At 32.4% G+C, this 19,481-nt stretch overlaps 4 protein-coding genes and 2 pseudogenes across 6 annotated transcripts, besides 2 other annotated features; 1 reads left to right on the top strand and 5 right to left on the bottom strand.

The window, feature by feature from the left end:
- Window positions 1-6,697: part of a mobile genetic element that runs on past the window's edge.
- TVAGG3_0360230 (uncharacterized protein) lies at window positions 1,917-2,434 on the bottom strand (the record flags this gene model as incomplete). The annotated part of the gene is made up of 1 exon (XM_051231418.1): window positions 1,917-2,434. A coding segment is annotated over one exon (518 nt), but the record flags the coding sequence as incomplete, so codon positions are not given.
- TVAGG3_0360240 lies at window positions 4,387-5,861 on the bottom strand (annotated as a pseudogene). The gene has a single exon. A coding segment is annotated over exon 1 (1,475 nt).
- Window positions 6,698-7,434: 737 nt separating the features above from the next.
- Window positions 7,435-12,908: a mobile genetic element.
- TVAGG3_0360260 lies at window positions 11,479-12,307 on the bottom strand (annotated as a pseudogene). The gene has a single exon. A coding segment is annotated over exon 1 (829 nt).
- A 1,134-nt stretch (window positions 12,909-14,042) lies between the features above and the next one.
- Window positions 14,043-14,258, top strand: TVAGG3_0360270 (uncharacterized protein; the record flags this gene model as incomplete). Its single annotated transcript, XM_051231419.1, has 1 exon — window positions 14,043-14,258. One exon carries the CDS (start codon window positions 14,043-14,045, stop codon window positions 14,256-14,258), a length of 216 nt encoding a protein of 71 aa, XP_051101149.1.
- Window positions 14,259-16,192: 1,934 nt separating this feature from the next.
- TVAGG3_0360280 (temperature-gated cation channel protein) lies at window positions 16,193-17,204 on the bottom strand (the record flags this gene model as incomplete). The annotated part of the gene is made up of 1 exon (XM_001301222.1): window positions 16,287-17,204. The coding sequence occupies one exon, from the start codon at window positions 17,202-17,204 to the stop codon at window positions 16,287-16,289; it is 918 nt and encodes a 305-aa protein (XP_001301223.1).
- Window positions 17,205-17,708: 504 nt separating this feature from the next.
- On the bottom strand, window positions 17,709-19,367 carry TVAGG3_0360290 (protein serine/threonine kinase protein; the record flags this gene model as incomplete). The annotated part of the gene is made up of 1 exon (XM_001301221.1): window positions 17,831-19,234. The coding sequence occupies one exon, from the start codon at window positions 19,232-19,234 to the stop codon at window positions 17,831-17,833; it is 1,404 nt and encodes a 467-aa protein (XP_001301222.1).
- Window positions 19,368-19,481: the final 114 nt, after the last annotated feature.

The raw sequence follows: 19,481 nt of genomic DNA on the forward strand, positions 1-19,481 counted from the left end.
ATATTTTACTAAGGAAGGCTATGCTTATGTAAACACTAGAGATACAGATGGAAAACACGTTCAAATTACTTCTTAACAAATTCAAGAAGCTATATGGCATACCATTTTAAAACAATATATTTTTACATATAACTTCATGAGGTGCAATGACATATGAGTTCACTTTTACAGGGTTGTGTTCGACCAAGTTTAACATTATACCTAAAGCTTGACAAATCTTCTCCTGAGTTTGAAGTTTGTCTTTAAGTTGTTGGTAGTCGTTTCGAAATCTGCAACAGAACTTAAGTCTCTGCTAACTTCAGGATATGTTGGTTGTTCTTTTACAGGAACAATTGTTATACCATCTTCGTCCTCGTATGGTTTCCCCACTTCAACATCTCTGTCTTTGACTTGACAACAACACTTTGACTGTTTGTTTGAGTTGGTGAATTTAACTTCACATCTGCCACCGCCATTAAACCTTTTGAAACACTCACGCTTCTATTTTTCGGAAATGACATTTACTTAGAATAAAAAGATGAACGTATTCGAGTATCTCTTCGAATGAAGCAGAACAAAGTTTACACACACAAACAATACAAATACATTGACAGAATAGTTCTTTATACAAACAATGGTAAATGTTATAGAATAGCAATATTTGCTGAACCAAAATATTTTCATAAAGCAAAGAAAGTTGGTATAACTGAAATGGTGAAAGTTCTTGACGTTGACAAAAATATAACAAACAAAACTTACAGATATTTCTAAAGGAAAGTTTATCTTACAATATTATGTCAAAACTGGCGTACTGTCAATATTTGACGGAGAGAAGTCAGTTCAAGAACAACTTACTGACCTGCTGCCAAAATCTGCTCGATGGAAGCTGTCGTTATACCAATCTGAGGAGCCCCAGCAGGTTTCATCGAACGAATCTTCAAAAGAGCATCTTCCGTGAAAAGTGCTATTGGTTTTGTAAACTTCTTTGCTCTCAGTTCATCTGGACCGTCTCTGTCACCAGTATATTGTATTTGTACAGTACCAACAGTTGAAATACCACCATAAAGTCTTCTGAGTCAGCAAATGGAATGCCAAGCCAAAAGTTTGAACGGTCTCCATTTGTATATTGAGTTTTTTTGACCTCCTGTATGAGTCCATACTTTCACATATGGCATAATAGAACTTTGCATTTCAGGGTTAATGGTTGTTGTGAAGTTGTTGTTAAAGTCATAGCATCTAATGTCAAGTTGTATGACCTCATATCCTCAACTGTAGAATATTCTTCTCTTGGATAATATTTGCCATCTATGTTTATATGATATTTAATACCGGGTTGTAGAAACAAGAATAGTCATTTATAGTTCGTCTGAACAGTACAAACATAGTATCTGCATGTTTCATTGCAGTTGTTAAAGCAATATCTGTTCTTGCACCTGGGTCAGCACTTTGGTTTCCAACTTCACCTGCAAAGTCTTTGACAGATATTTGGTGTATAGGGAACATAAGTGGAACTGCAATATATTTGGCAGCTAAAGCATTTGAAATATCTGGGTCCAACATATAGACTGCAAGTCTGCTTTCTATTCTCTTGCATTCAAACTTTTCGCATGTGAACTTAACTGGGTCCCAAGCAGTTCCAGCAGCATTGAAAATAATAGTTTACTTCATTGTTGAAGTTTGAGAAACCAAAGTCTAAGTCAACTTTGTCTTTGCAAAAGTCACAGAACTTGGCTCCACCAGTTCCAGCTACAGTAATGCTGAATGGGTCTTGTGTTGGTGCAATGACTAAGTTATTTTTGCTTGGAGTAAGTTCAATAGAAATTTTTCCTGCCCAGTTTGGCAAGTATCTTAAAAACCTGAAGATGAGGAAAGATGACAAAGGAACTCTAAGTTTCAGTTTTACTTTAGTGGCAGCAGTTCCATCTGAACCAGAAAGGTTAACATAAACTCCTGGAACGTTAGGGTCAAGTCTTCTTATTTTCTCAATATTTGCATACTGGTCTGTTTGTTCTCTAGCTTGTGGTTGTACTGAGTTTCTCAAAGCGAACCATTCATAGTTTGCCCATGTTACTGTTTGAACTAAGTCAGAGTTAGAATATATCTTATATCCCATGAAAACTTCTGGAGCATATTGGTATCCGACATAGAAAATTCCATTGCAACCTTTCTTGTCAGACAACTTGGCAGAAGGCTTTATTTCAATGTCTTGTTCCACGTATAAGAATGAGTTGTCAATAGAAATAATATGAAACCTGTCGCAAGCAATATCTACTGTTGTTGAAGAACCTTCTCCAAACTCACCTACGTTTCCATAAGAAACAGCAGTTGTATATTCGTAAGTTCCAGGAACTATTTCTGACCTTCTAATGGCATTGTCGCATTCGTTATACCATTCGGAAACATTTCCGTTCATGGCATCCAAAACTGTTGGCGTTATATTCTGAGCGGCGTACATTTCATATGGGTAAAAATATAGAATAGTTGGATTTATATATCATAATAGAACCCACTCGGACCAAGCTTTACTTTCTTCCTGACTGAGTTTTTAACTCTTCTTTTTCCTTCATTGCCACTACTTTCACTAGATGAAGTTACTTCTTCACTACTTTCACTTTGTTCTACTCTTCTCTTCTTCTTTGGTGTCGCTTTTGGTAACTTGCCCTCTCCTTCAAGTTGTTGCATCTTTGCCTCATGTTCACCTAGTATGTTGTAAATTTCCCATGTCCTTTTTGCCTTTGGGCTCTGGTCGCCCAACTCAGGTAACCTATATCCTAGAAAGATTTTGTCATAGTTTGTATTTGAGTCTTCGCGTATTGTTTGCATGACTCTTTCCTGAGTTTCCGGTTCAAGCTCTTCAAACAGAGCTTGTCCATATGGAATAAGCTCGTTTCCAAATATATGTTTTTGTAGCCTTCTGGTTTTCTTTCCATGTTACCAATAATATCTTTTGTGAATGGAAAGCTTTTACCCAATGTTTCAGTCTTGCGTCATTTATTTCTGTAGTTGGTTTTATTTTGTCAAGGAACATGTTTTTCAATACTAACATTTCATTGGTACTGTCCATTTGAGTTTTCTTAAATATTCATCCCTTCTCATTTCATTGTCTGCAAAGTAAGTTTTTTATGACATTTTGCAAACTTTCGTTTGCAAGGTCATGTACAATAGGTTCTCTTCCTTCTCTCTCCCTAACTTTCTTTCTAAACTCTTCACCAAATATACCATCTCTATGGTTCTGTGTAGTTCTTGAGATAAATGTTCTAGAACGTCAGGTGTTATATTTCCTTCAGCCATGTTCATTTCATACTGGTCCAAAATATCTGCATGTTTCATATCTTTCAATGGCATTAAAGCCGCGCTGAAAATACCAGCTATATCTGGTTCACCATTCACTTCCATTGCGTCTACAACTTCTTGGAATTGTGGTTGTAAGTTTATGAACCACCTATCCGGATTAGCTTTATGACCCCATCTCATTGTAGTTCCATAGTCTGCAGAAACAAAAGTAGGTTTGTTTCCATATTGGTTAGGTTCTGAATGAACTTTAAAACAATGTTTTCATTTTTATATGTTTTGGTGAAATTTAACCTTTTATTTTCACCGAGTTCAGCCAAAGATTGAACGTTATATGGTCGTAAGTAAAAAGGATTGTTGTATTTGCGTACACTTTCTTTCAGTACTTCCATTCTATGCTGGATATTTTCATCTGATGTTGGAGTCTTTTGTATGTCGGCGAACATTTTTCGATATTCTTCTACTATGTCAGCCGAATTTTTCTTAGACTCTTGGAAAGATTCCATATTCTCCGCATACACTTGTTGAGGGTCAAGATTTTTCGGCTGTTCCAAATCTTCATCTAGTTCTGTGAAGTTAGTTTCCAAAGGAGGGACTTGTTCGTTTCCTTCAGGCTCTTCTAGCTGTTGTTGCTGAACTATTTCTTCCATGTCTGGTTGTATCTGAACTTCTTCTTGTGGAGTTTCTTGTACCTCATCTGCTGGCATTTCATATATTCCGAGACCGTTTTTAACAAGTTCCCTATTTAAGTCATCCGGACTCATAAACCTTTCTTCTTTCGTTCCGTCTCTATTTTTTACGCGTTTCATGAAGATAGTTGAATTATCATTTATCTCTGACACCAAATATCTTGGAGTAAATTCATCCATGTCATTTGGATGATATGCTATTAAATCATATCCCTTAGCGAGCTTGTATTTTCCAGGTTTGAAATTATATCCCATTTGGTGCTGAACCATAAAGCTAAATAGGTTCGGGTCAGTATTTCCTTCCTTGAACTTTCTAATAGCTTCTTTATATCTGTCACTAAAGTCAAGAGTATCTGGGTAACCATAGTCTTCCTTAAGCATTTTTAAGAATTCTTGGTTTCCTTGTTCTCTACTTCTTTTATGTCCTTGCTCTGTTTGTGGTTGTTGCTGTGCAGTGTTTTGAACTGTTGGTTGTGGTGCAGTGTTTTGAACTGTTGGTTGCTGTGCAGTGTTTTGAACTGTTGGTTGCTGTGCAGTGTTTTGAACTGTTGGTTGTGGTGCTGGATTTTGAACTGTTGGTTGTTGTGTTGGTTTTGGTGCATGCCTGTGTCTGTGTCCATGTGACGATGTAAATGTTTTAGGTAGTCCTGGTGCAGGTGCTTCTCTTGGAGGGTTTGGTGGTATATAAGTTCCACTAGCTAGTATATAAGTTCCACCAGCTGGTATATAAGTTCCACCAGCTGGCACATATGTTCCATCTGCAGCATAATGTCCTACCTGACTTTTCGTTTTTAAGAAAGCATTTACTAGGTCTGTTTTGGTCTGTTGTTAACTCTTTTTCTTGACTTTCCACAACAGTTGCTCTAACGGCGTCATAGGCACTTTGAACTGCCTGTCTCGTTGCTGCATCTGTTATTTTCGTCATATTTTGTGCTACTTCTCTTAACTCTTTGTCGAAACCTTCAGACTTCAGTTTCTTTCCAGATGAGAAGTCGTTCACTAGTTTCACCTTACTATGAAGAGCTTCGAAGGCGTTCTTAAAGTCAGCATTCATTAAAGCTTCATTTGAACTGTCTTCATCCGCTTGTATTTTTGTCCTTATTGACCCTATAAGTTGGGCTGCTTTAGCGTTGGCTTGGGCGTCTAACCAGTCATTATTAGCTTTTATATATTCTGCGCTTTTCATTGCCTTTTGCATGGCTGCGTCGTTATTTTTACTTTCTTGTGCTAAGTTTTCATACTGTACGGTTTGGTTTTTGCAACTGTAAAAGTTTTTCTGCCTTTACATTTGCTTCAACTTCTTTTTTTATACTCATCGCTATCCATATATGTCTTCAGGGCTTTTTGTTTTATTTCTTCATCTTTCAGTACTTTATATTGAGTAGTATGGTTTTTCAAATTTATAACATCTTGTTCCATTTTTGCTACTTCTGCTGCTTTTTCTGACACTTTTTTCGCATATTCCTCTGTACTTAGTTCTTTCAGTTGTTCTTCTTTCTTCTTTTTCTCTACGTTTAACTCATTGAGTTTCTTTGTGTGTCTGTCATATTCTAGTTTCTTTTCGTTTTCACTTATTTGTTTCTGTATGTCTATGTTTGACTTTTTGACATCTGTTATTTGATTTTTGAGTGAACTCAAATTCATTTGACTTTGAGGGTTATAAGCTGTTCCGTCTGCAGCTCCACCATAGCCTGCCATTTTCGCTAAAAGTGCCGCTCTTAAACCTCCACTCTGTGCACCAATAACTCGGTTTAAAAGCATAGGGTTGCTTGACATTTGTTGCAACATAGTGGGGTCATTCATAATTTGTTGTTGCAACTGTTGTTGTGGTGTCAGTTTTACTATTGGATGTTTCAATGCTCTCTTCCTCTTACGTATATTCTTACGTAGCTTACGTGGCATTTTAAGTGAAGTTAAAAAGCGGTTTTTGACGGTTGTTTGTATGACACTTTTTGTTCAGCACAAAAAACTACTCGGTCAAAGTTTTGTCAGTTTTGTAAAATAACCGTCCTATCTCCGTGCCTATGACGATGAAATCATGACAAATTCAAGAGGGTAGAAAAGAGGTTAGAAAAGAGGTTAGATCTAACCTTCTACCCTAAATTATATTTTTGGTCATTTACACTCATTACGAAGAAGTCTTGACAAAACATTTACGTTCATGTTTGACAAAACATTTACGAAGAAGTCATGAAAATTCAAGAGGGTAGAAAAGAGGTTAGAAAAGAGGTTAGATCTAACCTTCTACCCTAAATTATATTTTTGTCTGATTTTACGAAGAAGAAGTCTTGACAAAACATTTACGAAGAAGTCTTGACAAAACATTTACGATGAAATCATGACAAATTCAAGAGGGTAGAAAAGAGGTTAGAAAAGAGGTTAGATCTAACCTTCTACCCTAAATTATATTTTTGGTCATTTACACTCATTACGAAGAAGTCTTGACAAAACATGTACGATGAAATCATGACAAAACATTTACGAAGAAGTCTTGACAAAACATTTACGAAGAAGTCTTGACAAAACATTTACGAAGAAGTCTTGACAAAACATGTACGTTCATGTTTGACAAAACATGAAAACATATATAATTTGTGAAAAGCGACACATTATATATAATGTTTTCGACCCAGAAGACTAACAATTTTTCCGAATAAAAACTTCATTTATTACTAAACATCATCAGGGCTAGAAGGCACGAAGTGCCTGGAAGCCCCACTACCTTTTTTTTTTTTTTTATATATATATATCAGATGATATAAGATGATTTTTTTAAATAAAAAATAAAATTTAATTTTTTAATTGTTAAAATAAGAATAGTAAGCTTGACAAGTAATTTAAGTTTTTGCTTTGTAAAGTTATTTGGTTGGCAAATGCATTGTGTCACTTTTTGTTTGAGTTCACTTTCCGTAATTTGTCTTATGATACCAGGACTGTTGTCAAAATGTCATGTTGTCTCATTTTTTCAGAGAAGTTAATTAACCGAGTGACATATGGTGACGTAGTGACACCCTCAGTTCTTCAAAAATAATTAATTATTGAATAACCTGAAACCATTAACGTAAACATTAACGATAAAATTTATTTCCAGGACTGTTGTCAAAATGTCATGTTGTCTCATTTTTTCAGAGAAGTTAATTAACCGAGTGACACATGGTGACGTAGTGACACCCTCAGTTCTTCAAAAATAATTAATTATTGAATAACCTGAAACCATTAACGTAAACATTAACGATAAAATTTATTTCCAGGACTGTTGTCAAAATGTCATGTTGTCTCATTTTTTCAGAGAAGTTAATTAACCGAGTGACATATGGTGACGTAGTGACACCCTCAGTTCTTCAAAAATAATTAATTATTGAATAACCTGAAACCATTAACGTAAACATTAACGATAAAATTTATTTCTGCAGTTCATCCATTACTTCATTACCTAATTAATTACAGACATAAAATATATTTAGTTCATTCAATAAACGCGGTACCATGCGAATATAGTCACAAATGGTGGCATGTAATCTTTACCCAAGCCTGTTGGATTTGTTGTGAAAGTGTGTGAATGATTTCCCCCCGGTTCAGTTTGTCGAAAAGTCTTTTTTGTTGAATCGTTATAAGCTGGAGATAAAACATCATTGCCAGCTTCATAGTCTGAGTTGTATAATGGGTGGTCTCTTAATGAGTGGCTATGGTCGCCAGAAAAGTTTGTAGTTCCTGTATGAGTGTGCGGTGGAAGGTTTGCTTCTTTAATTTTCTTCGAACCTCCTGTTTGCTTTGAATATCTAGCACAGTATAAGAATTTATCTACAATCTGCTTCCACGTACCAAAACCTAAAACTGTTTCTGGATTTGTTGAGTTCATTGACGTATAAATAGAACCAACAGGATATAATGTTTGAAGTATTTCATTTTTCATGCTTGTAATCACATCATTTACTTCCGACTTCTTTGCATAATTTTCATCAACATAAGTTTTATCCGCTTTAAGGTCTAAACATCCTGAAACCCATCCTGTATCAGCTTTAACTTTAAAAGTCTCCGATGTCCATTCATGATACCATTCAACCTTTTCTTTAATTTCATTATCTTTTTCATCAACATAAGTTTTATCTGCTTTAAGGTCTAAACATCCTGAAACCCATCCTGTATCAGCTTTAACTTTAAAAGTCTCCGATGTCCATTCATGATACCATTCAACCTTTTCTTTAATTTCATTATCTTTTTCATCAACATAAACCAAATTTGCCTTCTTATTTAACTCATCCTTAACATATTCCTTATCCACCTTCTTCATTATGTCATTTAGGAAACCTTCTATGAATTCCTCATTTAAATTAAATCTTCCAATCTTCAAAACTTTAGGAAATGCATTTAATGCGTAATATCTCTGTTCTTCTGGTGGAATTGATGTTATATCATCCGTTATTCCTTTAATTTTTGAATTCATAAATAAAATTTCTTTTATATTTGATATCACTGCACCACCTTTGCAAACGAATTCGAAATGGTCATTTTTCAATACTATCTCCAAATCTCCATATTTCAACCTTTGCGTTTGTTCTGCCGTCTTTGAATTATATGCATATATGGCGTATGTAATGGTCTGAAGGACCTGGGCGCTTTGCGCCTTAAGTTGCTGTTGTTTAATCATTTATTATGATTTAAAAATAAATATTTAATCCGTTATCTCATCAGCTATTTTCTCTATTTGAAATTGCCATAATATTTCATTCATAAATTCTAAATCACAATCAAATAGGTCAGTTATTCTAAATTTAATATTTGATAAATCTTTTGAATGAAGAATAAATGAATTCCCGGATAATTGAAACGGATATGATAAAGAAAATGTGTTTAAGTTGATGGATAAAATGTTTTGTATTGATGGGTAAGAGTTAGGGTCTAATGTTTGATGTGAAAATCTCATTGGGGTATTAACTTTATCACATTTGATTAAAATGAAATTGGAACCAGTGTCAGAATACAAAACATCCCCAACATCTTTTTCAAAATTTAATATCCCCAACAATGAACGAAGATGAGGAGTACAAAATTTAATTTTCAGCGGAATTTAATAAGGTTATTTTTATTTCATCAAGTTCAAAAAGTTTATCGGGTTTTGATTTAAAATTTTCTTCATACCATACGATAAATGATTCATTTAAATAACTTAAAATCATGTTAATATCCCATTTCGCTATCACATTATTTATATACATATCATACGTTTTTTCATGGTCATCTTTAATAAATGATATATAATCTGAAGGGTCTAAAAGAATGGGATTAAATTTACCACTCACAGAAACGAGAGTAACATTATAAATTCCGCTAACTGTTAAATTTAATTCACAGCTATTATTCGAAATAATATTGATAATTGACATTTTTATTACGATTAAAAATATGGTAAAGCGTTATTTTCCAGTGATAAATAAAACTAGAATAAGATTACCTCAAGAATTCATAAATTCAACGAATAAGAAATTCATTCATGTTATAAATTTTAGTGTTTTCAGAAAATATGAGTCAGTGTCATATTCATCAACAGGTTATATTTCACTTCATTCAAATTTAGTTCAATCAAACCCATATAATGACCATTTCATAAGATTTTCAGATGGTATTAAAAATGTAATTGATAGATTAAAATATGAACAGATTGACAATATCGAATTTTTGGAATTTTGGTTTAAATATCCCGATGGAAAAAAGATTGAAGTTAAAGATAAAGCTGATACTATAACAAAAACAATTACAATGACCGATCCGGATAGTGGGGAACAAAAAGAAATAAAACAAACGATAGAAACTGGTGAAAGGTCAATTATTATTGATTATGATTCAAAGGATTATTATTCGATAATGTTAATGCTTGAATATTAAATAGCCTTAACAAAGAATTTTTCAAGTGATATTTTATATTCATCAACTATTTTATTATAAATATCATTATATGTTAAATGAAGTTCAGTTGTTGTTCCGTTCTTTGATATCTTAATTGTGCTAATATCCTTTATAGGATTTATTTTTGCAACTGTTCCGCAGCATGAAACCTCATCATCTATGAAAAATTGAATCTTAACGTCTGAATCTTGAACATCACAAAGAATGGCGATAATGTGAATTAATGATTCATAAGGTAAAATAATTAAACCGGATTGGTCAATTAAATTTATTATTGAATCATAATTATTAATTATTATATCACGGTAAATTTTCATTAATTCAGAATTAATGTCTATTTTATATGGGTTCTCGATGTTTGATGAAAGAGGTGGGGGGTATGTTGGATAAGTGGAATTTAAACAGGTTCTTTACCGGTTCAGATAAAATGATTGGGTCTCCATCTTCTTTATTTTGCTCCTCCTCCTTTTTCGGTAAGTCACGAGTTAATAAATTTGGTTGAGTTGCTGACCTTGTTAATTCAGGGCTAACATTAACTTTAACATTTTTGAATAATTCGTGATTTATCATCATTTACGTTATAACCAACCGTAATCTCTGCTTTTGCGTTAGTGTTCTTTTGACTAGTGAAACGTCTTCTCATTTATATTCGAATAAAAAAAATATATTTAAACTTTTATTTTGCTGGAAGTTTTGAATCTATTATTCCCTGTATTTGTTCTTGAAGTTGATTTTTAGCTGGTTCATTGTAATTAATAGACCTAATATATTCATTAATTGCATTCTTATAATCATCTGATTTCTCAAATTTTCTTTATCTAATTCCTTAACTAAATCATAAGTTAAACCTCGTTGCTGATATAATGGTTTCTTAATTAAATCTTTGAATGCTTGAGATAAAGCACCTGATGCAATTCTTGCTACTATAATTGGTTGGAATTGATGTTTAAGTTCATCTTTAACATTTGCGCGAAAACTGGATCGAATAAAGCAACTTTAAAGAATTTCTTAGCTGAAATTTCAGGTCTAATATTTGCATATTGACCATCAAACTGGTTAGAATATTGTGGTAATCCATCCGGTCCCTCTTCAATAGCATTTAATTCTTCATTGAAATAAGAATATGGATTATAACGGTATGAATTAATTGGACCATTTTCACCTTCTCCAATGTATTGTTTAACAGCTTTTCCATTTTCATCAAATTGCATAGGATAACGTTCATTATATGCTTTACGTTTAGGATAATCAGTTATAGTTAATTTGTAACCATTTATGACTTTAATATTACCTTGACCATCAGTAACGAAAACTTCATTTATACCATCGGGTTTTCCATTTGGACCCGTAATGTCTGCTTCGTGTGCTTCCCAATTTGGACCTTGACGTTTGGCATATGCTTGAGCTTCTGGTAATGTTAAAACGTTTCTCATTTGTTTAACATCTTTTTGAAGACCAGCAACAATATGAACTAATTCTTTCATTCCATCAGGAACTTTCATAGTTCTATTATATGCACCCTTTTTTTGTTCCTTATTTTAATGGAACCTGTAGAAGATTTGCCATTTCTGTCATGTTTAATTATAAATAAAAAATAAAAATTAATTATAAAAAGTTAATCAAATTTAACACTTCCTTTATTTAAATCAACTATTATTTTTCCATGTTCACCTAATTGCTGATATTGTGTGTAAAGTTCATTAATGCTCATTGGTAAATTCACTTGATAAAGCATAACGTTCAACTGTTGACGACTAAACCCACTGAAAATGAAAAAGGGTTGATAGATTTGATTTAATGTTTGTGCTTAATGCTTTGAAGTATTGAACAGCCATAAAGAATGAACACTGAATGTGTCGACATTGAGTTAATAACTGATTAAAATATGATTTCTCATTTGTTATTAGTTTTGATTTCACTGCATCATCTAGAAAAATGAGTGAATGCAAAAATTCTCTATCAAAATTTGAAATAGAAAGTGTTTCAAATAATTCATCCCGTTGTTTATCAATAATTTTATCCTCTAATCCTTGCTTCTTGATTGTATTATATAATTCTTTATACATTAAAAAGTTTTTTAAATAATCTTCTGCTTCTTCTTGTGATAAATAAATAATTGGAATTTTGATTAAATGCTTTAAAGATTCAAATGTATCATCTGAAGGTGAACCTGAACGGTTGATATAAATTAACACATGTGAATAGGGGGAAGTGTTAGCAATAATGATAATTTGTTTTAATATCGTTAATGTTTTACCTTTATTCTGTTTACCAATTGCTGCAGTGATTGAATTTAAGTAACATTCAGAATATGGAATTTTCATTAATTTTTCCTTAGATAGAGCATTTCTATTATCACTCAATGCTTCATTAATCATATTATCTACGTATCTATTATATACTCCCGCTAATTCTTCATAAGGGGTGGATGAATTTAAATCCATTTAATCAAAAATAAATTTATAATTTTAAACATTTCTATTCATCAATATTTCATCATATGAACTTCTATACTGTGGTGGTGTACCTGTTGGATGATATTTCAAACCTTCGTCCGGTGTCCATGTCCAATATGTAGTCCTAGTAAACCAAACCTGAGGAGGATTTGTCACCTTTGAACAGTAAGTGTCATTTTCACCCTGAATGATTGGATAAGCTTTCACTTGTACTGTAACTTGTGAGTTGAAAGTTTCTAATCCATCAAAGAATATACCCCGCTCCATCACGTTGAACTGGAATAGTGCATAAGAATGAAGTTTGGTCTTTCCATGTTCTAGCTAATGGTGTGCCATCATCTGCATTCAGTGGTCTAGTTAATGAGTCCTCGTATTCTTCTGTGCATTCATTCACTCCATCTAAATCAGAAGCTTGAAGCATACGTGTAAAGAATATGTCGCCCACTGTGGTCATCGCTTGATCGGGGAAGTTTCTGGAATCTATAGTGACCTGAAGACCTCGAAGCATTGGATTTTCTAAAACCGTTCTTTGCATTGCATTCTTCGGAAATGTTAACACAACATCTGTAACATTATGAAGAGCGTATGAGAAATCTGAGCTAATACCTTCAGGAGTGATGCAACCTCCATTTAGTGAACGAACGTCAATATGTTGAGCTGGAATCATGAATGGATCTTCCTTACTAAATAAACGTGGTATTGCTTTAACTGATTCTTCAATTAAACCGTATCCTGGTGTAATGCATTTATCCTCTAAAACTTCCATCTTTGTGCATGAAATAATAACGTCATCAACTGTTGCGTCAGCAGATGTAGCGGCTAAGCTTGTAATTAATTTGGCAGGAAGTCCGATTTGTTGGAATTTGCGATCATATTTATAAACATGATTCATAATCTTTTCATAATTTTCATCAGTTATCTTTTCATAAACGTAATTTTGTAAATCAGCAACTCTTAACGGGTCAACCTGACAAAATACTAAAGTATCCCTGAAAACATAATATTTAAGAATGATTTCACCAAATGATTTAGGATAATCATCGAACGCCTGAAATGCTAACAAATCATTTACCGGAATAATCATATCAAAAGTGACATCAACTTCTTCATTTGCTTTCTTGAAAACTTCTGAAGGGTCAATATATTTACCACATACTGAGTTATCATATTTTTGAACATTATTATATAACGAATGAACAAACTTTTTAACTTTCCTTTCTGATTTTGGTTTATATGTTGCAAATGCGAAAGATTCACGGGCGCAATCCATCTGAAGATAACCGGCATCACCTCTTTCGGTTTCTACTTCTAATTGTTTAAAGCTTTGATTTGATGATTTGTAACCAACGAATAAACGCATGCATTTAAAAGCGGCATCACATGTGAAAGCTTTATTTGAAACTAGAGTTGCTTTAACTTTGCGTTTAATATATGTGTCACCTAATTGGTTCACATCATGAGCTGGATTTGTAATTCTTAAATGAGTTTGTTTATCATCAAAATATGGAGCATCAGAGTCATAGCATGAACTTTCAAGTTCTCTATAATATCTTCTACCGTCATTCTTTGCGAATATTTCATTTATCTTTTCGAATGAATGAAACACATTTCCATTAATCGGTTTAGTGTTTGGCACCAAATAGTTAGTCGTCATTTATTAATAAATAAAAAATCAAAATTAAAAGATGAAAATGAATTTTTAATTTTAATGAAATAATCAACTATGGCTGCAGGTATATTTAAGAAACTGTGGGATAGAGTAAAAAGAGGAGCGAGTAAAGTTTGGGAAACATTGAAGAAGGGAGCAAATTGGATATTTAAGAATAAAGAAGCAATTAGTGACGTTGCTGAATCAATAACACCAAAAGCTGCCCCAATAAGAGAAGTTTTAAATAAAGGAGAAAAAGTTTATCAAAGACTACAACCGATACTAAGATAAAAATAATATTTATTTATTTTTCCACTATCTACCTCCTATTTTATTAAGTATTCCTTCAGCTATTCCACCAATTGCGTTACCCGCTTGTGCTCCCATCGCCGGATTACCTGCTTTAGTACCTAATACTCCACCTATGATAGTTCCTGCCGTTTTCGCTACTGGTGCCAAAAAGTTTGCAATGGGTTTAATAATCTTTTTATGAACCCAACCCGCAGCTTTCTTAATTCCATCCCATAATTTTTTAAAGAATCCTGCCGCCATTTCTGATTTAATATTAATTAAAAAAATATATTTCATCACTTATATTCTAATTTTTATTTAATGATAAATGAAACCGATTTTAAAAATAAATGAAAGTGAAAATGTTCAACAAAAAATAAACGTTGTTAAACCAATTACTGAAATAAAAATTTTTTCATCTGTTGAAGAATTTAATGACTATTATGCTAATAATAAAAAATTATTTGAAGAATTGACAACATGTAAATTGAATAAAATGTTTAAAGTTGATGGATTCAAAATTTCAAAAATAAAGGGGGTGGTTAGTTTGAAATCTATTCCTCAATCAAGAATCACCTCATTAATGAAAATAGATGATTTAACAAAAAGAATAGAAGAGATTGAAGAAAGAATGAATCAAATAATTGATTTCATAAATTCAAATAATCATTAGTTTCTTCATCATTACCATTACTCTTTCAACTCTATCTTTTGATAGTCTTGCGTTTAATTTTTTCTGAAGTTTTAATCATTAATCTACAAAGAACTTTAGTGAGGTGGTTTTGTTGTTTAAACCATTTATCCGGAATTAATTCCCAAATGCAAAAGCAATAGGTTTAATATTAAACTTACCTTTATAAACGTCTACTTGTTTAACCTGGGTGAGAATTGGTGAAAGTTTATCCATTAATTGATTCACAGTCACGAATTTTGATTCACTCATTTCATACAAAATAAAAAAATAAATTATTCAAAAATGTAAGACATGAATTTTTAAAGTTTATTTTTTATTCATGAAAATAATTATTTCTAATTTCTTTTACTCTCTCGTATATACTAGATTTGAAGAATTCGGAACATTTCCCATAATCTCCTAAATGTTTTCTTATCCCTAACGTGTGCCAGTTATTATATGAAACTGAATAAACTTTATCTTTATCTTTACACCTTTCATCATTACCAATATATTTATATCTCAGTTTTGATTTAGCGTTTTCATATTCATTAGCGTTTAATAATTCGCAGTCTTCCTTTTTAAATTGATGTTTTATGTATTCAGGATTTAATACTCTACGTTTATATGCTCCTAACTTAGTTCTAAAGGTTTTTCTACAAAATTTAGGAATTCCATCCTCTTTAATGTCATCAATGATTTCCATTTCATTATTTTCAATTTCTTCTTCTCGTTTATGAGGTCTTTGATTATGACTCCATTGATTCCATGAAATTAAATATTCTTTATCATTATATTTATACCTCATTAGCTTATTTTGGCTTTCATATTCATTTAATAATTCACAATCTTCATTTTTAAATTGAAGTTTAACCCATTCAGGATTTAAACAATGTTTAATTAATCGCGGAATATCTGACATCATCTATATATAGCTTCTTTTATAAAAGATAAAAAATAAATTATTTTAAAATTAATGTTAATTTTTTAATGATTTATAAATAAATATATTTTAATGCATTGTCTATATATAGATGTAACAAAAAAAGTCACTAAACCCTTCATATCCTACTACTAATATTGAACATAATTCAATTTGCCGCTGTTCATTGAAAATCTATCAATTATTGATTCATTTTTTCAGGTTTTATACAAATAAGTTGATAAATGAAACATGAACCATTTGATAAGTTGCAATTTCAAGATCCTCTTTTAAAAAACATTGGAAGAGGAACCAAAAAATTGATTTATTAATAAAGCAAATGACTCGTGTCAGTGTTAAATGTAAAATAAAAATATGAAATTGAGAAAAATCATAGAATATTTTGACTACTTTCTCTCAATTTTAAATTTTACTAAAACCATTCATCTCCAGGTCTTAAAATTCTTTTGCGCATTACCCTGATAGGCTTTCTTGGACTGGACATGGTAGTCGCATTGTTTTGGTCTCTCTTCAATACTTCTATTGCTTTTTTGTTATTCCTTGAAATTGCTAATGCGAGTGGAGTTTCTTTTCTGTTATTTTCATGATTCTTTTCGATGTCCTTTTGTTGGAGAAGGAGTTCGCAGATATCAGCATGGTCATTTGCTGCTGCGAAGTGCAATGGTGTCCAATCTTCTGTTGTTTTAGAATTAACATCGATATATTTTAATGCATATTTGACACCTTCGAGATTTCCATTTTCGCAGAATTTGTGGAGTACTGTATTATTAAAATTATTAGTATCTCTTATTTTGGCACCGTTATGCTTAAGAGCTTGAACTAAAGCAAGGTTTCCATTATCTGCTGCACTAATTATGATATTATCGCCAAATGAGTTCTTGACCCTGCAGTATCCTTCTTCAATTGATTGTTTTAATGTATTTTCATCCCCTTCTTGAGCTGCGTATTCGAGAATTTTGTAAATTTTGAAAAAGTCTTCTTCTGTTTTACGGCATTGGTGTAGGAGATTCATTTCATAATCACACTGTATTAACTTCTTCATATCTGTAAAGAGAGGTAATTGTAAAAATGCAGCAAATGCATCTAAAATTAATAAAACATCGGAAATATCTGTGCCCAAGTTCACTTTTATGACTTTTATCATCGTCATTATATCTTCTTCCATGAAAAAGTTCTTTAACTTTTTGAGAATAATATTAAATTGCTCTCCTGAGAGTTTTGCTAGGCTCAAGATTTTGCAAAAGTCGTATCTTGTACGCAATTCATAAAAATCGTCGTTCTGATACCAAGCTTCAATGTTTTTAGCATAGTATTCCAAGTCAATACTCATTTTTCTAATTTACGACTTTGCCCAGAAATCTTTTTATCTTTGAATTTGAAGATTTGCAAAGTCTGATGTTTTTTAAGCAAAGTTAGATTCATCATATTGTAATTTTGCAAAAATTTGTAAATTCTTGAAGAATTTCACAGGAAAAAAAAATTAGTATCATTGCCACTGTTTGCAGATGCTCAATTTCTTGCACTTTTGAATGCTTGTTTCATATGATATAGTGTATTTTTCTGTGAATAATCCTTATTGCGATACAAAATTTATTATTTGTACCTCTAACTTCCTAAAATTTAAAAACAAGTCGGGAAAAAGGATGTGACGGCTAAAAATTTACTTTTGAAGAAAGATTACTAATTTTCATTTTATTTTCTACTACATGGAAGAAAATTAGTTAGCCAATTGATTTTAAAACAAGGCGTTACTTATTGAAGATTCAATGATTTGATCTAAAACTTATCTTAGAAAATCATCTCATTTCTATCTTGACAACAAGTAGGTTTAATCATGAGATTATGCTGTCAATAGTTGATTTTCATTTTAAAAAATATGATAAATTTAGAAACAAACAAAAAAAATTTAGAAAATTTCAAAAAAACAAAAAATAGTCAAAAGTAAACAAAATTGACTTAATATCCTTCTAATGGCATTGCGAGCCTCTCATTCATCATTGCATTCATATCAGATAAGATTGTATTATCTGATAAATTCATAAATGGCATTAAAATCGAAGACAAATGAGTAAATATTGAAGAAAACTCTTCCGCGCACATTCCTTCTGCTACAACTTCCACATATCTTGCGTTGGCCCTAAAGAAAGACAAAATTCGCAAAATATGGTTTCCTCTTCTTGCAACAATGGAATTTATATCTGTATGTAGCCAGTCGAAGTCCGTCTCCCTTACGAAAACCTGCATCTGGTACGCAATACTCTCTAAATTCGCTGAAATCCGACCAATGACTCTTCTTTGTTTCAAAAGTGACACTTTATCGTCTTCGATCAAAAAGCTCTCGTATGGACTTCCTATCGGGTGAGCCGCCGGTATCGCTGCATCCCAGAGGATCGACTCTTTACCGCTACGTATTATTTCGGCGAATGCTTTGATTCTTGATGAGCCATCTGAATATAATGTTTTAATTTCGCTGTCTGGGAATCCTATTGACTGTAAAGTATCTCTTTCGTACTCTGAAGCTTCGAACGGACTTGGTAAACAAGCCATCGGTAAAGGTGATGGTAAAATGTAATCATCGGGAAGATGATGACGAAAAAGTGGGTGTATTTTAATGTCTTTGATGGTAATTCGATTCTGTGGATTAGGAGTAAGTATTCTGTAGATGAGATCGTCTGCATCAGGAGAGATGTTCGGAGGTACAAAATTCGCCATTCTGATGTTTTGTATCAATTCCTGCATGCTGTTACCTTGAAATGGCGTGGTCTTGGTAAGCATCATGTAGAGAATAACTCCGGCGCTCCATATATCTGCAATCCTGCCGTCATACGTAGAATCATAAGTAACTTCAGGAGCTGTGTAATGTGGAGACCCGCAATACGTTGAAGCAATGTTGTTGGGCATCCAGCATGCAAGACCGAAGTCGGCAATTGCAAGAGTTTCAGGATCGATCAGTAATAAATTTTCAAGTTTCAAATCTCTGTGGCAAATGCTTTTATTATGTAAATATTCCAGCCCATAAATGATTTGCCTGAAAAATGCAATCGATTGATCGTAGTTTAACGACATAACAATGTCAAATAAAGAACCATATTGTGCTAATTGCTCAACAAGGAAGATATATTCGTTATTTTCGAAAACACTCTCTAAGTGAAGTAAGTTAGGATGATTCAGAAGGCGCATAATAGCTATTTCTCGCTTCATATTTGATAATACAACAGGTTTATTTGCGATTATTGACTTTTTCACCATTTTGATAGCAAGAGTCTTATTTGTGTTCTTATTAACAGCGATTTTTACCTTTCCTGTAGATCCCTCGCCAATCGTCTGACCAAAAATATAGTCAGAGATTGATTCTTGCATTTTAAGTACAAAGGTGACAAAATTTTGAATGATCACATAAAGATATTGTAATTAGAAAAATATTGTATGGTAATAGATGATTGGGAAAATGTATTTAGATAATTGAAAAATGACAGAATAAATTGAATGCAGAATTAGGGGAAGAAAAAAATATTTAATAAAAAATGTAAAGTAAATTATTTCCATATATAATTGCAATAAACATTTCAAAACTTTTATCGAACTTTGAATAATATTTTATATTAAA

This window comes from Trichomonas vaginalis, chromosome V, assembly GCF_026262505.1.
Source record: "Trichomonas vaginalis G3 chromosome V, whole genome shotgun sequence".
NCBI lineage: Eukaryota > Parabasalia > Trichomonadida > Trichomonadidae > Trichomonas > Trichomonas vaginalis.